The sequence below is a fragment of the Manis pentadactyla genome, chromosome 1 (assembly GCF_030020395.1).
Source record: "Manis pentadactyla isolate mManPen7 chromosome 1, mManPen7.hap1, whole genome shotgun sequence".
NCBI lineage: Eukaryota > Metazoa > Chordata > Mammalia > Pholidota > Manidae > Manis > Manis pentadactyla.
Genome location: NC_080019.1, coordinates 154,644,623 through 154,668,590, shown reverse-complemented (window position 1 = coordinate 154,668,590; position 23,968 = coordinate 154,644,623). Strand labels below are relative to the sequence as shown.

Here is a 23,968-nt window from a genome sequence, read left to right as displayed (position 1 = left end):
ACTCCTTTCTGAAACTCTTCTCAGAGGAACATTATACTTTTCATTCTGCTAAACCTGGACATCCTGGACAAACATCTGCTGCCTGCAACAAAGCAGACTTTTCATCTAAAGAATAACCTTAGAAACCAGTTATGTATATCTAAATGTGTGTTATAAAGCCTTCAGCCAATTCTTTCAAAGCAACTGATAAGCCCCTCAGAGGTCCCCTTTTTGCCTTTAAAAACCCTGAACCCTTTCCTCTCTTCAGAGCATACATTTGAGTTTCCTCCCAAATCTATGTTCCCAGATTATATATTCTCTAACACCCCAAATAAACACAACTAATTGTTTTATACCTTTACATTTTTTGGGTTGACAACACAGAAACAGAACACAAGTTAGCCTATGAATTACAATTCCAAAGTATGCCATTAGCAATAATGTTTACAAATAAAACCAATATATTAACATCAAGAGATTTAGACTCAATTTCCTTCTAAATTAATTTAAATATGACTTTAAGACCCCTAAAGAATAAAATAACATCCATAAAAAAGAAATCATGAAACAAAGTAGGAAGAAATGAAATAGTAAAAAATGAATAAAAAATGAATAACAAAAAAACTAGGGAAGATAAAAACAACTCAAGAGATGAGTAAACTCTTAACTAGATAAAGTCAGAGTGAAATTCATAACCTGGAAATTAGTGCTGAAGTTGATATATTTTTCAAAAATATCAGAGTAAAAGAGGATAATATTGATAGTCTCCAACAAATATTTAATAGATATTCTAGAAATAAAGAACATAAGAAAGTATCACACGCACACAGAAACATACAGGTTAAAAACACATAAGGTGAAAGAGGAAAAAATTAACGTACCAATTACATTGTAGTGCAATTGAAGACCAAAAATATGGTACCTATAGATAATCCCCCAAGTAATGACAACTAGACTATCAGAAGAACATTAGAAACAATATATTCTTATAGACAGGGAATCAATATTTTTAGTGTTGAGGAAAAATAATAAACACCTAATACTTTATACCCAAATAAACAATTATTGAAGAGGGACAGCAAAATAATGATACTTTTAGAAACCCACTAAATAACTTGTAGAACCTTGCCAAAAGATCTACCAAAAGATATACTGCAGCAAATAGAATATGGAACCTAGAAGACAGGAGCTGATAAAAAAAAAATAGGAAGTATAAAAACCATTAGCATATCTTGGTGTAACTAAGTATTGACTCTATCAACCTATTAATTTTATTTCCTGAAGAGGCAGAACTTTTAAACTTTTAAAATTCTAGACAATATTGACAAGAAAGGTAGGAATTTCAGTGGGTGGCATAGTGTGTCATTTGGAAAAAAGACTAGAGATACTGAATAATTTTATTCCCTCTTAGAAATATCAGTGTTAAGAAAGGATTGCCTTTTTAAATTTAGGATAGTCCCAATAGGAATTTGATTTATAGCTTTGAAGTCAGAGAGCAAAATGCGGAGTAAAATTAAAGTTAAAATTTAGTTAATTTACTAAAAAAATCATTTTTAGCCAGTTTGTTTTAACTTACTTTTAAAATTGTGACAAATTATAATACAATTATTTCACTTTACTCTGACTTGCTTGAAAATAATACCAAGATGCCTTTGAGCCTCTTGATATCATATGCTCAAGCTGGATGACAGTCTAGAATTGCTTCATGAAAAAGTAGTTTTATTTGGAACTGAAGGTTATATTGTAAGAGTTTATATTTAGTTTGTGAGAACTTTTAGAAAGTAAAAGTACTATTTGGGCCAATAAGTCTGCCCTTTGTTTCTGATCCCAAAATCTCACTTTTCAGCTTTTCATCATATCCTCAAACCCCCTTATTTAATGCCATCAAATCCTGGTGTCTCAAAATTTCTTTATGCTCTCTACTTCCACAGTCATCTCTGATAACATGATTAGTCAGAAGATCATACAGCAGAGGACAGAGCCATGAGGCCTTAAAAATAACACTCTTCAGGGGATCAAATCAATAGCTGTGTCACCAAAGACCCTGTATATCTCATTCACATCAATGAACAATAATGCAATGGTCCAAGAATTGCCACCATCATTTCCTCCTGAATTTTAAAGCAGCACTTAGAGGAAAAATAAAAAAATAAAAACATGTTTTTAAAAGGAGGAAAAGTTTTAAAAATCTCGATGTTTCAGAATTTCAATTTCCATAAGACAAATGTTATTTTGTTATATCATGTCATACTTACAGGCTTAAAGAAGATATCCTTGCAATATATGTATATATTCCCAGCAAGTATATAAATCTCAAGTCTTAACTAATATCTGTAAGTACAAGGACCACTACCTTAATGAGATTTATTCTAAATTAACATTCAAGAAATATTTATTGGGGATTCATGTAACTTCAAAACTCACACTTCAAAAATCTGTATTCAATTTTGTATGTTAATTGCTTCCAGTTATTTATTTCATAGTGTTAAAATATTCTTAGATATATAAGAGAAAAACTATTTGATATAAATGCTTTATGAATCAATGTTATTTTTTTTTATTTAAACCCTTAGTGGAATAAATTAAGACAAAAAATTAAATCTGTAAAATCAGAATGTCTAAATATGATAGTTATAATTATGAACCTATGCAATAAAAGTGAAAAATGAGTTGAGAGTTGAGCCAAGAATAAAATATTTCTTATTGTATATAATAAACTAAATTATTGTGTTTGGTCTTAAAATTCAGCATATCTGCTTAAAAAATGTCTATTTAAGCCTGATAGCAAGCACAAGAGTGCCTCTCACTTTTTGTTCTTCTAGAATTCAGATATAGATTAGATATTAATAATACTATAGAGAAATGAATCACATGTTCAAATATTCAGTAGTACAACTTTTAGGATAATACATAATAATTATTTAAATGCTAATAAATATAAGTAATTCATTAGGTATTGACAGTAGGTGTAAATACAGATTTATTCTATTCTAAACCAGCTTATTGTGTTTCTATAACATAGTTGACCAAGAGTTCTCAAATTCATTCAATTATGAAAATCCCTAAAACCTTATTATAATTTTACTTTTAATCATCTCTAATGGCAAGTTCCAGATATATCTGTATATTTTTCCATCATTCCTAATAGCCTGGATTTCAGAGTGGATATTAGACACTCTTCTAATAGTACCCATATCACACTCCAAAAAACAAATGTAGGTCATAAAGGGCCTGATTAATGATCAGTAACTTTAAGCTGCTCTGCACTATTTTGCAGCAGGAAAAGTTAAAGCATCAAGGTAAGTACACAGATGCCTGGAATGAAGGAGGAAATAAAGGAGAAAGGAAGGGAAGAAGTGAGGAGCGGAAGAAGGAAAATAAAGAAATACATGATTGAGAAACATCTAGGCTTTAGTTCTCAGTCTAGTATTAGTTACTGAGTGGTTCCAGGGAGCAAAATTCTCTATTCTCATAGCTTAGCATTCTGATTCACAAAATGAGGGACAAGAATATTTTCTAAGGCATTCCAGATCTAAAATACCATAACCCTCCCTGAAGAAGATTTTTTATTTCAAAACATGAGAAGAAACAGAGCATCCACTAGATATACCAAAAGTCTCTACCTTTTAACTACTCAGTAGAACCTAGTTCTAAGCAGCTAGATAAAATATGACAAAAAGCAAGAGAGATGAAAAATACATTAATTGTTCAAAAGTAATAAACATAGAACGGAGAGAATTTGTTAAAAGTTAGAAAGAAGAGGACAAGGCCAAATTGTGAAGTCCCTTGAATACTGTGGTTGAGACAGGGAAGGAGAGGGGTGCAGCCCCTAGACAGTTAGAGCAAGATAAGGGCCCTGGGAAGGTCAAATGAGATGCTTACTAAGGACCCTGGAAATGTGAAAAACAGGAACTTGCAGCTGAAATGATGCAACAATGTATAAGAAGGTTCTCACTGAACCTCTGTAATAAAGAGCCATTTTTTACTGACTATTAAGTCACCAAAGCTCAATAGCTTGACCGAGGCATACTAGTTAAAAATAGAAATGACCTTTAGTATGATTGGCTAAAATATAGTTGGTATTCTGACGGAAACCCATAGAAAACAAATGGCTTCGCTACCTAGTGGATGCAACAGGCATAAAACTCCTAAACCTGAGCCCATAAACAGCAGCCTTGCCCCTCCCAGTATACGCCTGGGAGTTCTGTATCTTCTATCAATAAAAAGCCTCTTTCTCACTTGCCTACCTTGAGCATTTGAGAAATTCATTCTTCCACTCTGTAAATAAGAATCCCAGTACCATCCTTTTGGGGGCTCGTCCGGGATCTCTCCCTGTACTCAGCAATCTAGAGGGTAGCTACCATTCCCTACTCCTCTTGTTTTAATGAATTCCCTCCTTACCTATACTCTTCTGATCTGTTGGAGGATTCTTTCTTGTCTAGAGTCAAGAACCCTCCCCCATCCAGGCTGAGGTTTCTCCTAGTGCTTCACTTAGTGCTCAGGGACAGACATCCCCAGATGCAGCTGTCCAGCAACATGGTGATTAACTACTTTCAGTGGATATACCAGAAAGAAAGATTAAAAACATAATAATAATACTTTCTTAAAACAACACACATAAAAAAAAAAAATTCTTATCAGGATTTACATAGTAAGCAACCTTAGGGCCCAAACATCCCAGATGAAGCATCATACATCTGTGTGAAGCCATCTTAGATGTCTAGCCTCGTTAAACCTCCAAATAACTGTAGTTGATGAGTGACCCCAGGTTAGAAGAGCAGAAGAACCACCCAGCTGAGCCCAGTCCACATTTCCAGACTGTAAGCAAATAATTTGTAAAAGACCAAGGATAGCAATAGATAACTGAAACATATGCCTATTTATAATCTCTACAACCTTCCAAAGTGATTAAGAGATAGTGCTAAAATATATTAATAGCATAAATGTTTTAGCAGAATACACTAGAAGAAAAGGAAATAATACATATTTTTCTTTTTCCATTATACACATAGTCAAATTACTGTATATTATATATGTATATAGTATAATTATAGTATAAATATGATATAGCTAATTATATATATAATATATAGTCACACTACTACTTTATAGTTTACTCATATAAGTTCCAATTTATTTGTCATTTAGGCAGTAAATAATTCAGATTTGGTTGTGAGATAAGTTGTTGATAGACAGCAATAGAATCAGTGGTAAAAATTATTATCAGAGCATAGAAAAGGGCAATATGAAGCATTAAGAACACACACTTAAATAATTGCTCTAAAATGGAGACTGGTGGTAGTGTGAGATAGCTAGCCGTAAAATTGAGATCTCCACATTCAATTTTACTTCCCTTGTATTTGTAAATAGATATCATATTCAATTGGAGCCAGGCACATATGCTTGATTTTAATAGCTTTCCATATACTTTATCAGTAGTTGGTTATGACTACTAGTTTACTTATGGATAAGGAAAACTGTGATTTCAAAGTTAGTAAGCCATGGATTTAGAATTCAAGCTTAATTACAATTTTTGCCACCCCACTGTAAGAATATGATGAACATTTGTACTATACCCACTCTCATATTTCTGAGATCAAATAAATTATAATAAAGATAATAAGTCATAAAAACAGATTAGTCTAGCAGTATCTCTAGATAAGCTAATATTGATTATCAATTTGTCCAAAATCATCCTTGCCCAACAAATGAAGGACTTTTAAATCCTATAATTAAGAGTGAAATTTCACAGAACAAACACATTAAGTAAAAAAAGAAAAGAAAAAATCTAGTTATCAATGATTGTCACTACCTCTAATTCTGTGGCCAAACCCACCATAGAAAATATAAATATTTAATAATAGCTAATCACAAAAATCCATAGGTAACTATTCTTTAAATATTTTAAAAATCTTATTAGTTCTATGAATTAATACCTAGCTTCTACCATATTTAAAATGTAGCAAAACTAGTTGGTTAGTATGTATATGTTTACCCTCAGTTCTCATTTCCTTAATCTCATTGAATAATTATTCATATATATGAATTTTTCTTTCATTTTCCAATTTAATATATTTCACAGAGCCCCCTCAAAGGGTCATTTATGACAATTTTGTTCCACTCTAAATCCTTGTTATGGGTGAATAAAAATTTTGAATTCAATCTCTATTAACAAACTTCAATGAAACCTTTTAATGAGCAAATAGTGGAGGAAAGCTGGCTCATGTTTATAAAAATACAGTATAGACTTCATGTAAATATTAACATTTTCAAATGACTAAAATAAACATCACTGGAGGCTCTAGTGAACTTACCAACATTCAAGAATCCAAGCATTTCATAAATAGATAAAATATTTAAAAATTCACATACATTACCCATGACCCTTCTGTATAAGTGTTTTTTCATACTTACATTCATTCTTTTTAGTGAATGTGAATATAGCACCAGTAAAGATGTAAAGAAACTTAGTATGTGCTACAGAAAACAACCCTATAAATAATTTACCTTTGAAAGGAGATCTCTCTACTATGTTACTATTTACCAAGCAATAATTTTGTTTCTATATTTGTGTTTTGATTATGAGTACTAAATTCAAACACAATTTATATAAATTATTTTTATCAGGGAATTTGTAAAAAAATTTTACTATATATACTTATTAGATTAATAATCTCTTAAAATGATTCACATTAAAGAAAAAAATGGTTTCATCTTTAAAATTATTGGTATTTCATTTTCATAACAATATAAAAGGTATGGTTCTAAACTTAATTAACATTGTGTTGTGCTGATATTTCCTGACAACTAGATTTTAGGAAAACACTGCTGTTAAAACAAAAAAGCAAATGTGTGAAATAGTGGGAAACAGTATTTAATAGTAGCAAAGGATAAATTAAGCTCTGATACAGTCAGTACTTGGTCACCAAACACATAATACACAGAATAAATGATCCTATATGTTTTTGAAACATATATATGATTGGTATGCAAATAGAATTTCTCACTTATTTAAATATAATTTCATCTTATTTAAGTACTATTCAATTATTAAAATTCAACATGAAAGAAATAATTATTTTCAAACTATTTTTAAATGTCAATCTCTGTAAACCATAAAAATATGAATGACAAACAAATGCTCAATTTGAACTCCTTTTACCTTCTTTTGCTGTTATTCATGTTGCTTTCCTTTATAATAAGTAGGTAAATACAGCACTTCATATTGCTTAACTATTTTACTGAAGGCAAACAGAGGAACACTTGTCATGGCATTGAATTTATTTTACATTTTCATATGCCATCCTCAGGAGGCAAAAATTTCAGGAATTATAGTTATTTTGACTCCATGCCTTACCCAATTAATTCTGCCAGTAATAGCATTAAAAAATTTATCTTTTGAAAATAAATGCACAATAAATTTACCGTAAAAATTATCATTTAAATGCTTAAGAAATTATGTGAGTATTTCCTTCTTACCATGGCAAGAACCTTCAATTTCTTCATATCCTGTACTGCAGATACACCTTCCAAGAGGAACCAGCCAATCTCCATCAGCTCCACAATATAGTTTAGGAGTGTCACGCTCTTCTGCACTCTTCACGCAAGAGCCCCTTACTTCAACCAAAGAAGAAGAATCAACCCTTGGGATGGTGTCAGGAAACATGGCCAAGTTACGAACAGTGAAGGGGCACTTTTTGTAGAAGACACGGACTGAGACCAATGCAATGCATGCCCCAATGTCTTGAAAAGCCAGATAAAATCCTTTCCTTTCTATAGGCCCCACCTCACGAATTTCCGTGTTGAGTTTGAGGATGCGATCACCTAAATCCATCTGAGTAAAACTTTCATCAGCAGCAATTGTGTCAATTTTTGTATACTGGTTTGGCTTGAATTTAATTCCATGGGATTCATCTGATTCCACATAATACAGATTAAATGTTTCTTTGCAAGTCCCCAAGACCCATGGAATGCTGTTACAATCTCTTAGTGTGAATTTCATTTCCACATAAATTTTCTGAGCTGCATCACGGGAGATCCAGTTTGTACGAAGCCAGTTGTTTTGGTTTGGTTCCATTACATTGCATACCTGGTAAGTGTGAATGGGCCTATTGTGCTCATCCATTTCGGTGATAGCATCCCACTGCAGAAAGAAAAGAAAAGTTTAAATGATAGAAACTACAGTGGTGAAACAAATATAATTCTTTTAAAAAATTTCTGTGTTAGCAAAAGAAAAATAAATAAGAATACAAATGAAGCTATTCAAAAGAACAATGCAGAAGGAATTTCACCATGAGTCTTTGGTTAAGAGTATGGGCTCTGGGCCTACCAATTGTCCTGGTATGAACTTTGACCTCCTACACTAGCTGCATGAATAAGGGCTACTAAAATTAACCTCTAGTTTCCTTAAGTATAAAGTGGAGTTGATAACAATACCTGTTTCATATGGTTGTTATAAGGTGTAATTAATTAATATATATAAAGCACTTTAAATAGTTCCTGGTACACTATAAGATCATAAAATAGCATCTATTATCCGACCAAAATAACTAGACTGATGGCAAATGAACTCTGGTTACTCACCTGTCTTCATGTCCAATTTACCACAAATTGAGGTAATTTACCAGAATTAAATTAAATATTTACATGTCTATTTTGATGGAAAATAGATGTAGATAGGGCATTAGGTTTACTCAAGAAATATATAGCAGGCACTATTCTGAAAACTGAAAATTCAGCAGTGAAGTAGCTGAGTAATCTCCCTTTATGGAGATTACTTAGAGTGAGAGATTAAAAAAAACATAAATGAGTAAACTGAGTGATATGGTTGAAAATACAAGGGAAAAAATATGGCATGGAGAAGGAGAAGAGAGTTGCAATTTTAAACAGGATGGCCAGAGAAGGCCATACTGAGGTAGTAACATTTAAGTAATAGTTTCAAAGTAAGATAGAGAACCTTGTGAAGAGGAAATAGGTAAATACAAATGACCTTAGGCAGGAGGGTTCTGCCATTTATTTGCATAGAAAAACTGGTAACTTCATAGCCTTTTTGGGAAAACATACTAGTCAACTGAGCTTTTTATTTCTATTAAAAGTATACTAGAAATGAACAAGTGTTTTTTAATAGTGGATAAGTGTCTTATTTCTTGATATCACACTTTAGTGATTTGTAATAAAATTATTTAATGCATTTTGTTTGCATTTTCTCATAATTGGCTACTTAATCAAGGCTGGTTGACTTTCAATTGTATACTTCAAATAGAATGGTTACTTTCTTCAGTTTACAAGACTGTTATGACACGAAGTACTTTCAATTATCTATTATAAATTTCCATAAATAAAAAATTTATATTACCCATCAAGCAAACTTAAAAACAATCTGTATTTAAATATTTCATTTGTAAGTTGCTTGCTTGAAATTCAGGGAGTATTTCTAGGAAAAATAATGAGTTCCCATGGAACTGTGGATATAATTTTGCAAAATGCACCCATTGTTTATCAGGGGTGACCCAATAATCTCATAGAGACATTAAATTACCCATCTAAATGTCTTTTATCCTGGCATATCATGGGTCTCATGTCACTCTTACATTTAAATTTAAAGGCAAACTAGCACTATCTAGCTCAGTTGAATGGCAAACCAACCATCTAGAATATAAGTAGTGAAACAAGTTGCAAATAATAAAATCTGAGAACTGTCAAAATTAGTGTCTAAAATTCTAAGCATTTTACCCAGTGGAGAACCTGTAAAGGTACTCATCCAATGATTATTTTAGATAAATTGCTAATGAGAATTAATTTTGTTTACAGGGAATGCATGTAAATATTATCTATACTATGTCCCTTATAGAGTTACACTCTTAAATTCCATTTGAATAATTACATTTTAACACCTTCAGACTGTATCCCTACATATTAATAACTATTAACCATGCTCATCCAATAATCAATTCTAAAATATGGGATAAATTTAACTAAAATATGAAAAACTGCCTTATAACAAAAAAAAATATCTGAAACTATTACATTATCTTTACTTAAAAAGATGTTAGGTTTGAGTAAAAAGTTAAGATGAAAAGGTCTGAATGAGAAGAATAAATAACATTCATTCATTGAGTCAGGACTGATTTGAACCAAATGATAAGGAAATGACAAAATATATTCAAATAATGAGAAATGCGGTCCTTCTCAAAGACATTGCAGAAGGATGCTTATCAAAATGGTACATCACTTTCTATGTTAAATTTGTGATGTTTGATTAACAACAGTGTTTCTTCTCACTTTGATTTTTTAAAAAGATGTCAGAATTAGATTCAGGTACCAAAATAGTCAAAACAGGTTTGATTGTTAAATTTCATCTTATACAAGAACACTGAAAGTAACCTATTTTTAAAATTTGAATCTGATTAACAAAACCAAGAATATAAATTCAAGATTAGATTAAAATTAAAAACACTATGAAATTTACTAAAAAATATTAACATCAATAGATATAGAAAATATATTTTAGGCATAACATATCATTTAGAAGTGTTACATTTACATATAGTTGTGTTTGTATTTACACAGTTATATAACCTCAGTTACAATTTTCAAGTATTAAAATAAATAAGGTCTCTAAAAATCATGGGGACCTAGGTAAGAAGGAGAGTAAGAGGACTCGCATAGTGTATGTCTAAATAATGGTAAATCATTCTTCAAATAAGATCATGCTCTAAGTATGTTGCATTTGTCTACTTTGCAAATATACCCTCATACCTTCATAACAACACATGGAAGGGTAGATTCAAATTTTAAATACTTGAACTTCCCTGAATGCAGTACCAGCATATGAAATCTATAGTTAGTTAGCCCTTAACTTTAATTAACCCCACCTCTATTCCTTCCCTGACTCTACCTCCATTTCCTATCATTAAGGCATCACAAACGAACATATCTGAGCATCTCAGCCCTCATACCCAGCTGTGCCCCTTCCCTGCTACAGAAAGCTTCCAACTTTGGCCCTCCATTCAACCTAGGTTGAGTATACCAGTGGCACAGTACACCCACTGGAGGATGAAACCCAACAAAGTCATGTAGTTCTTGAGAAAGTATTTAAAGCCATCTGAGCAAGGAATTCTGGGGTCTTACCTTCAGTGTGGTGCATAAAGAAAGCATAGAATCTAAGTGGCATATGTCCTTATCTTTCAAGGTCATTGTTTCACAAAAAAGAATTTAGCCAGAGAAGAGAATAGGCAAATCCATCTAAACTCTAGGGACAGAGTAGTTCATGTTTTCACAAGTCTAAAGATGATAATGATAAAAAAATTACAATTTGGAATGTAAGATACTGGAATTACTCTAGGAGCAAAGATAGTTAAATAGTTAAATATAATATCCAAAAGCCTTCTTTTTTCTACTTCATTATTAGGGGATTAGTATAAATAATTTACCTCAAAATCTTTTGCCTTGTGAAGTACTCTGAATCCTATGTATCATGTGTTAATAAACAACAATATTTAGTGAATTTATAGTATATGTTCTGTTTTATAACAGAAATGAAAAAAAAAGATATAAGGCTCACTTGTTCTTATTGGACTTACTGTAATGTATTTAAGGTAAATTATGAAAACATAATTGATAATACAGATATGAATGTAAGAAACAAATGGTATATATAATAAATATACTAAGTGTTCAAAGGATAGCAACACTCATTATGGGGGTGGGTGGGAGGGTTGGTGAAGTAGGAAGGACTTGACTTGAACATTAAAGAATTATAAATTTCAGTAGGCAGAGGGATAAGAGTGAATAGAAAGAACAGAAATTAATGGATAACACTAATCTATGGGCATACACTTGTGGAGCAACTTTAGCCCTGTACAATGTATGTTCTATGGGCAAAAGGGTTTTTTTTGCTCTTATTTAAGAGAAATACATAAGTTATTCTCCAGATATACATATACAGAAATATTTAGATACATATAAGCTTAGTAATTGTAGAAATTATAAGATGAAAATATGTATCAAACCTATCATTAATTCTGCTATTAAGTTGGTAAGTTATGCCAGCTACTTGCTTCTACATCATAGGCAGTGAACCCAAAATACTCTGACTCAATCTTATATTTTTAATTTTTTTTAATGTGAACTTCAAATTAAATTACCAATTTTAGGGTGAATTGCAGAATTTTCAGAGTCTCCTGCCTGGCCTTAGACATTTACATATCAATAGGTGTTTATTGCTGATGCCTCCCACAGTCTCCAGGGCAAGGGGTGGAGAGATAACAGCCATTCTCTCCTACCCTCTGTTCCTGGTACATAATTCATCCACTGTTTTCCAGTCACCAAGGACCTGCCAATGGAGTTCCTCCTGGAAGGGTCAGGTGGGAAGTAGAGAGCACCCTGTGGCAATTAGCGCAAGCTGCGGCCAGAGGAGACAAACAGGGCTGGGCTTAGCTAGCAAATTCAAGCAACAGAAATGGTTTCTCCCAACTTTTCCTTTTCCTTAACTTGTTTCAGTTTCACTGGTTTCATAGGGAATTTTCCCCAGGCCAGGAACAGCCTTCCCATGGAGTTACACTAATATATAAAACATTTTACCAATATATAATATATAAAAGAGCTCAATAAAGCAAAAATTAAGTGAATCATGAGGGAAATACCTGGGTTCAGAGAGGGATAGGTTTAGCCCAGTCCCCTAATGCCTTTACCCCCAGCTGTTGAGGTGTATAGTGGGCAAAAGCCAAGTAGCTTGGGTGAGACACAGCCCATGCCCATTCCAAGGTGTTGCTCCCTTCTCTTGTGTTGTAAGGAGCTCTCCTGCCTCAGAACGTATTCTTCAGAGGGTTCTGGGCCCAAAGTGGTCATAATCAAGTGCTTCTGCTCTACTGGTCTGGTTACTGGGTCCTCACATGGAAGAAGGGATCCATGCCCTGTTTCCTTTCCCATACCTCTGGATTTGTTACTATTTTGCACTCAACACTTGTCAATAAAGATTGCCTACAATGAGCCTAAAAAGAAAAAAAAAATACACGTTTCTGAAGAGTAAAATATTCTGCAAATTGTATCTGTTCTTATGGCCTGCATGAGTATAACAGAGAGATTCATCTATTACTTGGAGTGTTCTGCTCAGTGAAAGCTTCTCATTAAGCAAGAATGAGTTGCCCTCTAAGGGATTGCCAGGAAGAAGGTCTCATCACACAAAAGGCTATTTGTTCTAGAACATGAATGTTTAAACATGGTATGATAATGTCAGTGTAGCCACAAGAAGGAACAAGAACTATACTTGGAAAATGAATTTTATTATACTCACAGATCCCAGAAAGGGAGTCACCACATGCTCTGTAGGCACAGGGCAAACTACAGGTTTTGGTCAAGTGACAGAAGAGTGGGAGGAAAGCCTGAGCCAGAATCTTTATTGGTGTGTTCTGTGGGAAAGGCAAGACAGCACAGAATAAACAGTTTAGGACTGGCTAGTTTGAATAATTCCTATGGACTTTGGTCTATAGAGGTAGTTCCTAGTTGCCTGATACTTTGCTCTGGAGTGATTTAGGACTGGTGAAATATTGGCCATGTGTGTGAAAGTTAGATAAGGAGATGGTTGGGGCTGTAGACTCAGATTTGGGTTATTTCCATATAAAAGAATTGCTCCAGGCCATGTACTTCACTAACTCTAAGAATTGGCTAGCTCTGCGAGGGGCAGCCTCCCAGGCCAACGAATCTGTCAGCAAAACATCATAACATGTAGAAAGTAAACATCAGAAAAAGAAGTTAAGTTGTCCTGGTTCCAGTCAGTCCTTGGTTCATGTGACAGTGGGCAATTACTTTTAACTCCTAGGTACTGGATTTATTATCAGTAATGGGAAAATGAAAATAACTGTCTTGCTTTATTGGATTGAAGAAGAACAAATGAGTTAAAATTTCTGAAAAAACTTTGACAAGTATAAAGTTGGTATACAGTAATTGCCTTCAGGCATCATTATATCCAAAGTACCTGTCGAGGTCTGCGGGTTCCCTTTGGGGGTTGAGGGCAACACAGCAAAGAAGGCAGCGGGAGTCGTCATGGAGGGTGCTCAAATAGTCCACTTTATTCTGCACAAAGCTGTACTTCTTATACTGATATACTGCTAATTCATGGGTACATAAGTGTTTTAAGATGTGCATGTGTGTGGCCTTCATGGCCAGGCATCTGGCCTTCAATGCCCTTATCTAGCTCCTTTCCCATGGGTGCAGCAGGTTTTTCAAGGACAGACATATCTGGGGTGAAGCAGCAGACAGCTGTCCTCATAGAACAATAGGGGAAGTTGGGGGGCTTCCCTATAGTACCCTTGAAGTTTATGAAAGAAGGAACCCTTTGGTGTACAACTGATACTTGTTTAACCAAAACTTCTCATTGAGCAGGATACTTCAAGTTACAAAACTTTTGCATTCATCATTTTGTAATTCATTTATCCACTCTGTGATCCAAAGAAAGGGATTATAAAGCAACCATAGTGACAAAGCTTTTTCTATTCATCATGTGTAATTCATATATCTACTCCTTGATCTAAAGAAAAGGACTCATAAAATGACTATGAGACAGAAGAAGCTCTCTGTTTTACTCATCTAGGCCATAAGAGCAGATACAGTTTGAGGATAGTCTTCTCTGCAGAAGCATGTATTAGAGTAATTCAACAAGAAAGCCATCAGACTGAGGTTACTCTAAAGCCTTGGCAGACTATGTGAGTAAATTGAAACCAAACCTATAGCAAATTCCTGTAAACACCCCAATGTTAGGAAATCAAAACAAATAATAACCAATCAGAAACAGCCAACTAAGTTTTCCAATAAAAGACACCCACTTAAGCTATAGCCAATCAAATAACTTCCTTGCTTGGCTGCCATGTTTGCTTATAAAAGCCTTTCCCGTCGCTCCCATTGGCAGAGTGACTAAAAGACTTACGGTTTGATGATGCCTGATTCAAACTGATGTTTGCTCAGGTAAACTGTTAGGAATTTTAATATGCCTCAGTTTGCTTTTTAAAATATATATATTTTGAGTTTTGCTTTACTGAGTTTTTCTCTACATTGTATACAAGTAAATTATTTTATATATTAGTATTCTAAGTCTTATATAAAAACATAAGTGATTAAAATAAGCAGTATGAGATGGAGGATTTATAAATTTGGGTTTAGTTCCTATGATGTAAAAGTAAGTAAGCTAATAGAACTGACCAACTTAATAGCAGAAGTAATTACAGGTTTGATTATTAAATCATGCAATTTCTACAATTACGAGGTTTATGTACATCTAAATATTTCACACTGGAGAACGAACATTATGTGTGTGTTTGTTTTGAACAGAGGCGGGAACTCTTACTCACTGGAAAACGTTTGGTACAAAGCTAAAGTTGCCAAAAGTTTGTGCATACAGCTTAGTGCTTTACAGAACCTAAGAATATTTCTCCACTGATGGATCTCTTGGGCAGTCCCACTTACAGTGAATATTAGAAGTCATAGGAAGTATAAAGAGCTATGAATAGTACTTAATCCATTTGTGCCTGAGGAATCTTTAAAAACCTATCTATACCTACATGCAGTGAATTTTTGTTTCCATAGCAAGTGAAAAAAACTAGGCCAAAAAGCTGGATTCCTTCTGAGCACAGAAAGTTAAAACAAGGAAATTAATTCCTCAAGCAACTTGCAGCCATTGTGGAATCCGATTGCTTTTTTTTCTCAGAGAACAAAATAAAACAATCAAATCAGCTTTGTAGGCAAGAATATTCAGGTAATTTGCTGGAAAATTGAACCAAACATCCAAAGTTTTAATGTAAAGTTCTCAAATTCATACCTTCTTCCCTCTAAAAATGTTTAGAATTCAAGAGGCATATAAATGTGCATTTCGAAACTAAACTTTGAAATTTTAAAATAAAAGCAGTCTTTTTCTCAGCAGAAAAAGGGCTGTTGGAACACCAATTTTAATTTAAAATAGCTGTTTTAAGTCCTGATTTACTCAAGAAGTTTTAAGGCCTATTTTACTCAAGGCTATAGCTCAAGAAAACTTTAAGCAGAAGAAAAGAGAATTATTCTCATACTAACATGCTCACCTCTTTATCTTTGGACAGAAAGAAGAAGGAACAAAATCATACCCTAGATATTTTAGGACCCTGAACAACTTCAACTTCAGAGTTGATCTAAGGGAAAAAACAAAAACTAGTAAAAACCAATGTTAAATGCTAAAGTAGGGACTGGGGGAGGAAGCACTCTAGTAACAGTGAAGAACGAGACTGCTGTAGAAAAATACTTTGGTTTTCACATTTACCTGTGCTTCCCAAATGAATAATGTATACATTTCATTACATGTATGTGGACTTTTCTTCCTTTCTTCCCTTTTCTTTGTCTGCCTCTTAAGAAATCACATGCAATACTACTAGCTACACTATTAAAATCAGTAATCTTAAATTTATTTCTACCTCCATTTGTAATAGATTCCAGCTACAAGCTAAAAAGGAGATAAAAATGTGATGAAAACTATTTTTTCAAAATGTGTTTACAATAAATATGTAAAGGGGAGACATATAAAGTACTAAAATATAACAAAAGATCATTTCAAAGATACAGAATCCAAAAAACCAAACACCTTTTTAAATTAGCTGGCATCATATTGGTAGATGATTAAGTAATAATGAGATAGACTATTGTTATTTAGATATTCTTTGCTAAGAGTAAAAAAGATAATTTAAAGAAACAACAAAATCATGACAAATCTTTAATTCTTAGTTAGGCTACCTGTATAACTTGTTACCAAATGTTTTGTAGTATGCGGCTGTAACTAGTTACTTCTCAAGATTAAACTAAATTTAAGTGAGAAAGGAACTGAGGTAGGGGAAGAAAATCTTCAACTTCATTTGAAGAATGAAAAACAGAATAGCTGAGAATGATGAGAAGTCTTCATTTGTCAAAATGGCACATATCTGATATGTTCCAAACATTTTACTTCTTACCTTGCATAATCCAAGTAAACTAAAGTTGAATGCACATAGGTATCTCATTATATAACATTGTAGTGGCTTAATTTTTAAATCGTAAGCATCTCATATTCTTTACCAATGATAATCTTGTTAAAGCCTTCTTATTCTAATGTGATATTTTCCTCAGAACAACTTAAACATTCACTTTGAGTCAATATACTAGCATAAACTTAGAAAATTAGTGCCCTGAATTCTGCTGCTAGGCATGTAGTTAATAACATAAATCTTATTTTTGCAGCAGAAAAGTGAAGGCTCTGCATTTAAATGATAACTAGTTTCAGAGAATAAAGCAAGAGGCAAAATACATCATGTGCAGATACATTTCTATTTCACTTTGGGCAAACATAAAACTTTTTTATTAGCACTACAAAGATATTTAATAAAAAAGAGTATGAATTCAATGGCATGTCTGGAAGACAACTGCTGAGACTAAGTTTTATAAATAAATTTATTACTTTTGGTACATTTGTCCTATTAACAGGATCAAAATATTAGAGCAAAAAGGATAATTTTCATTAAGAAGGATGATTCTATCCATTTTAAAAATTGTCATATATTCATGCAGGTTAAAAAATTTTGTTAAGTCAATCTTCTGGATGTCTGAAAGCCTCAATTGGTATAAAAAAGTTGAGATTTCCCCTTAATCAATGAATAAGATCCTATAAATATCATCTTTGAATAGAATTTCTATAATAAAGATATGGTGTATTCATCTTAATTATCCTGTCTTATGCTCAACAAAACATGAATACCATGCTAGTTTATACAGTATTCATGAATACAGAAAAAATATAAAAACAATTAAAAAGCCAAACTTACATACTAAATTAAATATTTAAAGTATTTGTATTACTATAACATTTAATTTCATGCTTGTATGGTAGAGAGAATAAAGTATATTATCTTGGTTTTATGGATGAAGAAACTGACTTAAAGGAGGGAATTGATTCACTTGAGTTCACAAAGAAAACAGAAGAATCAACAGCACAAGTATCTGAAAAGTCCTATTGGCCCATATGAAGTCTTTGAACTAAAATAAATTTAAGTAGCATGTAATCTCTGTGATGGCAGAGACTTTTGCTTTGTTTATCATTATATTCCCAGTACCAGGGGATACAATGCCAGGATCATAGTCAGTTCTTATTACTTGTTGAATATACAAATGAATAATAGAAAGCTTTAATTTTAACTAAAATAATTCTGAATACTTTCACTGGTGGCTGACCTACAACTTCCTAAGTCAGAATTCTAAATATCACATATTATTGAGAGATATATAAACTTTGATCAATTCTAATCATCTTATTTTAAAGCTTTCATTATTTAGCTGAACAAAGAAATACCAGATGTCTTAAATGAAGCCTACAAATATCAGATGACTCAGCCAGCATTATGGTAGTGCACAAGATTTTAGGTTAGGATGAAAGCTCAGGTTTAGAACTGAGAGGTGTTCTGTGTGTGTGTGTGTATGTGTGTGTTTTCAAGATGGAGGGAGGAGGAGAGAAAAACAATATCAAGAAATGTGTCTGCATCTGGAGAGTGAACTAGGCAGGTATTAAATACCTAGGCTCCTTGGAAGGTACCCTTTAGTAGTGAAGGTAGTGAAGGACTTTAATACAAAAAGAACTTACTGATCCAATCAGATCATCTCTCTTTGCTCTTATTACTAATAAATTCTATAAGCCTTGACTCCAATTAACTTTCTACTTTAAAAAGTATAATATTTAAGTATATTAAATTATGAATTGGTAATTATTGAAAACATAAAGTATAAAATAAATGAATATTCAAACTATACATGCTAATGCCTATTGGAAGAAGAAAATATCCAAGAGTGTCATATCTATACACTTTACAGAAGAAAATGATTAATAAAGGATGAAGTACTTAAAACATATCAAATGCTGCTGAAAGGTCCCATAAAATATAGATGTTCCAATACCTACTGGATTTGTTAACAGAGAGGTTATGGCAACTATGACAAGGAAAGGGTTGGTGAAGTGCTTAAATGGGCAAAAGCACAATATTCATGCAAAATCTGGAAAAGAGTGCTGTCCTAATAAAGACATTCAATGTGTAAAATAAAGATTGTGTAGAGATTCTTTCAAGGTAAGATAATTCTGAACATATCTTACTTTATGTTTGACTCATTAATGTTGTTTACCACTTCACAAGGATATCTATCTTGACCCAGGCCTACAATTCCATGGGAATAGATCCTGGTAGATCAAAGCCTGACATCAGAATCCTATGTATGAAGCTATAGCTAATTATCATCAGCCACTCCAATGGCTTCAAGGTGAGATTTGCCTGCATTAATTGACTTAAAGCTATAAATTACATGTGCCATATATGAATGTTTGACTTGAATAAAATAGGATATCTTATATTAATTAACTTTGTGTGGCATATTTGCATTTAATAATACAAATTATTAAATTAATAATTTATACACAGCATGTTAAGTGAGAAAATTATAAAAGCACAGGCACTATCCTTTACAAATAATTCTGGTACTGATTTCCAATTATTAAAAAATCACCTTAGAATATCAAGTTAGTAATAATTAGAAGGGAAGTTTTATACTGATGACCCAAGCTGGGAATTTTTCTCTAAATTTCATTTTTAATCTCACAAATTATTACCTAGAGAATAGGTTAGGTACATTAGATTCTTTCTGTAAGATTGTTTAAGAGCACTGCATGTTTCTAAATAGGATGTGACACAATCATTACTGTTCAATAAGCCAGACAGTGCAATAAACTTACCCTGTTATTTCAAACAACCTTTAGAAAAAGTTTCATTAATCTTTTCTTAGACAAAAAAGCAAAATAATATTTGAAGCTAACTAAGTAACAGTGCTTAACAATCATTCACCTTGCAAACTTCAAGGGAAAAAAATTATTCCTGTATACTACATATTATATTCTACAGAATAATAAACTAAAATTGCTGTTGGCATAGTAATAAAACTTATGATACATCACACAGAGTTTTAAGGTCATGTTAGGAATATAAATCTTTCAGCTCTGAAATATATTACATGGAACCAATAAATATAGGTAACTATGTATTTAGGTACTTTGTAACAGACAAAAATGAATGGATGTCAATTATCAAGCATCATCTGATGAAGTCAATATTCTTAACAGAAAGAGGAACATGATGGCATTATCAATAAATATTTATAAAATATTTTACATGATTATGCTCTCAAATTACATGGAAAATATATGTCTCTGTGTATTTACTTGTATATTTTTTCTATGAAAGTTTATAATTCATATACCAAAAAGCAAAACATTGCACATTTCCTAAGTAGCTAATAATTAAAAAGACATGGAATTAAGCTAAGTGCTACATATGCTTAAATAAATATGGTTTCCACAAGTTAAGTTTATATTCAAAATCAGTATCACCTCTAACATACATTTAAAGGATCTAATATATCCCAAAAATAGTCAATATTTGGAGCAATAATTTATGCCAAAAAATTTAAGTTAAATGTGTAAGTTATAGGAAAAAAATCAATGAATAGAATAGATATGTCTGAGAAAGTAGCAAAAAATCCAGAAAAATAAATCAAAAGGGTGTGAGAAAAAAAATTACAAAAAAAACCTATAGTATTTATATAATAGCTCATGACAGAAAACAAAATATACATGTCGTTTATATAACAACAACTGTTAAAATATTCACTTTTAAATGGTAAAGACTCCCAGGTATTAAAATGAACAAAATCCACTACAACCCCCATATTAGCTACGGATCCACTCTCCATGTTTCAAATTTTCTTCAATCATATAAAATCTATCTCTTTTACTATTCAGTGTTCAGTCCCACTCTGTCTCCTCTGTTTCCAAACTTGAATACAAAAATCTATCAAAGTCCTTGGCAAAACAAAGGGCCTTCCAATAATTAAAGCACATACACCCATGCACAAAAGAACAACTGTTCACAATTTCATTTTGTTAATAAGTACTAAGCTAAATAACCCAGAAAAGTTAAGAATAAAAGAACTTCGTAGAAAAAATACTAGTATATGATGACTCCCAATCATGAGAAACTTGACAATATATTTAAGAATTCTAAGAAAGGATTTAAGCCACTGATCTAGTAAGTCCACTTCTAGAATTTTATCATAATAATTGTTAAATAGTGAAATGATAGAATGGAATTCAGTAATTAAAATTCATTTTGAAAAGGACGTTTAATAGCTTAGAAAAATATTCACATATTAGGTAGAAAAACTGAATTATAAAACAATGAGTTAACTATATTTCACATTTTGAAAATAATAAATGCACATATATTTGTGTATACATATACATACATACACATATTTTCACAGAAAAAGTATAGATGTATACAGAGTTGAGGGAAGTTCTCATAAAAAACTGAAACAGTGGTTATTTAAGAGAGATTATCAGTAAATTTTACCTTTATCAAGATTAATGAATTTTTAAATATTCCATAATTTGATGCTTATACAAGGAATGGAATCTATGTTCCGTGAGTAAGCATAAAATTTTTATTAAAAATAGTTTTGAAGCACAAAAACACTAAAGCACTGAAGACTTCCTAATTAATTCTAGGAAACACATGTACTTCCGATAATAAAAAATACAACAACCTTTTGTACTACAAAAAAATCAACAAACTGTTACCCTGAAAAATAGTAGCTACAGCAACAATGAAACGGATCAAACTAACTTAGCAGCAGAAATGTAAATATTCCAAATCTTTACTCCAGTGGATTTAAGTGAATTGAATCAAACTTTTGAGGGACGGTTATTTTTTATCTGAACCATTAAGTTATTGTCTCTCAGCTTCAGAGGTCTCTCTCTGTACACTGCTTTACTTTGCTAGAACCAGACCTGGGAACCACATTTTTGCTTTGCCAGCTGGCTCCCTGTAAGGGTCTCAAAAGAAGTTCTGAATAAATGGAAGCACACTTGATGCTTTTAGATGGGATACTGTAATGTGTAACAGTGATGAGATACTTTAATACTGTAAAGATGTCCATTTTCTGCACATTTAACTATAAATTAAATTCCACTATAAATACAAGCTCATTTTTTAAGTAACTCAGTTAACTTATTCTAAAATGTGTAAGAAAGGATAACATTTCAAGAATACCTAAGTCATTTTTTTAAAAATCCTGGAGTGATGACTTGCTCTATTGATATTACAATATACTATCATTCCACAGTAATAAAATCTTGTATACTAGCATAAAAACAGGCAAATGGATCAATAAACAGAATACAGAGTTCAAAGACAGATTAGTGTATATGGAAAATAAGTATAAAGTAATAGAAGTATATAAAATCACAGTGAAATTGATGGGTTATTCAGTAGAAAAAACTGTCTCACTATATGAAGAAAAATAAAAGTGGATCTCTATATAATCCCTTATAACTAGGTTGATCCACAAAGGCAACTGATCTAAATATAAAAGGTAAAACTACAAAGTTAATATATAGTATAAACAAATGTATTTGTGATCTAGGACTGGCAAAAGGCTTCTTAGTCAATCTGAAGTACAAAATATAAAGTGAAAATTTGGTGAATTTGAATAAAAAAATAAATATTTCTATTCAACAAAGGATAACATGGAAAAAATTGATAGGTAACAGATTTGGATATGGTTTTTCCAATGTTACTATCTAAAAAGGAAAAACATCTAGACTACATAAAATATTCTTGCAAATCAGTAACACAAAAACAGCAATATCAATTAAAAAGTATATCCAAGGAGATAGGATAATGCCAGTAAGTATATGAAAAGATCCATAAACTCATTAAAGCTTCAAGAAACTGAAACAGCAGTGGAATAAACATTTTAGACTCATTAAAATTGACAAAAATGAAAAAGCTTTATCTTTTCAAGTAGTGTCAGGTTGTAGGTAAATAAGAAGCTTCATATATTGTTGATGATGCAGCTTATATAGAAGGCAATCTTCTAGCACTTAAATTAAGCATTCATATACCCTATGACATGTATCCAGAGAAATATCCAGTAGGTCCATAACTGTAAATATGTATAAGTATGTTCATCATAGCATGATTTATGGTAAATGGAAGTTGGAGGTAATCACTAGAGATAGTAAAATGTAGTGGAACCAAACAGTGAAATATTACATTCACTGAATGACTAAGTAAATGTATAATCAGAACAAAAACAGCTCTTAAAACAGGGCAGATGAAAACATGGGATCACAATAAGATCTAAGGTACATCAGTTATGGAGACCAAATTTAACATATTCACAACAAAACAATTTACATTAGTTAAGAATATATACAATTAAAAGTTTTAATCTCAAACACAACAGAATAGTTGTCTATAGTGAAAGAAGAGGAATATGAGTAGGAATTAGGATTAAACCAAGAAAGAGAGAACCTGCAGATGCTAATGATAATGTAGAACTATACGAAGTAATAGGCGGCTAGGATTGGTTCTTTCAGCCTTAAGAGGCACCTGTCTTCCAGAAAGTGGAAAGACTAACTAGATCTCTATTCTTACACATGAGCAGACCATTTTAGAAATTTGGAGATGTGGGAGAGGGCTACAGGAGAGAGCCATTAAGAAGAGTCTGATTTCTTCTGATCTTGGTCAACTGGGGAACAGGGTTGTAACATCTTGGGGATATGATGGTATTATTTTACCCAGAGCTCGAAGTTTGTATATATTGATTACCATAGGCATTATTCACTTTATGTAGACAAGTGTAGGAGAGATACAGTTTAAACCATGGGGACTTAGTCCTACTACTTGATGTTTCAGCACAGCTCTTCACGTTTGTTTAACAAGACAACGGAAAACTCTATTGCATAACAGATTATGAGTTTTCTGGAAATGAACTTAAATTGTCTCCACTGTGGACACAGAAATACCCAAGCATGTCTGAAAATCTGCTGCACCTTACAGAAGTCTTCTGACCGATTTGTTGAAATTATCTGGAAATACTAGTAAATAATTCCTCCAAAAGAAAG

At 32.3% G+C, this 23,968-nt stretch overlaps 1 protein-coding gene across 6 annotated transcripts in view; it reads right to left on the bottom strand.

Moving 5' to 3' along the window:
* EPHA6 (EPH receptor A6) overlaps positions 1-23,968 on the bottom strand; it is a 932,734-nt gene that overhangs the window by 711,718 nt on the left and 197,048 nt on the right. For all 6 annotated transcript variants that reach the window (XR_008997600.1, XM_036916570.2, XM_036916571.2 and 3 more), the window contains one exon: positions 7,459-8,122. Coding sequence is in view for 5 of the 6 variants with exons in the window: in XM_036916570.2 (XP_036772465.1) it covers positions 7,459-8,122 (664 nt within the window). In the remaining variant the exon portion in view is untranslated. The remainder of the gene's footprint in view (positions 1-7,458; positions 8,123-23,968) is intronic.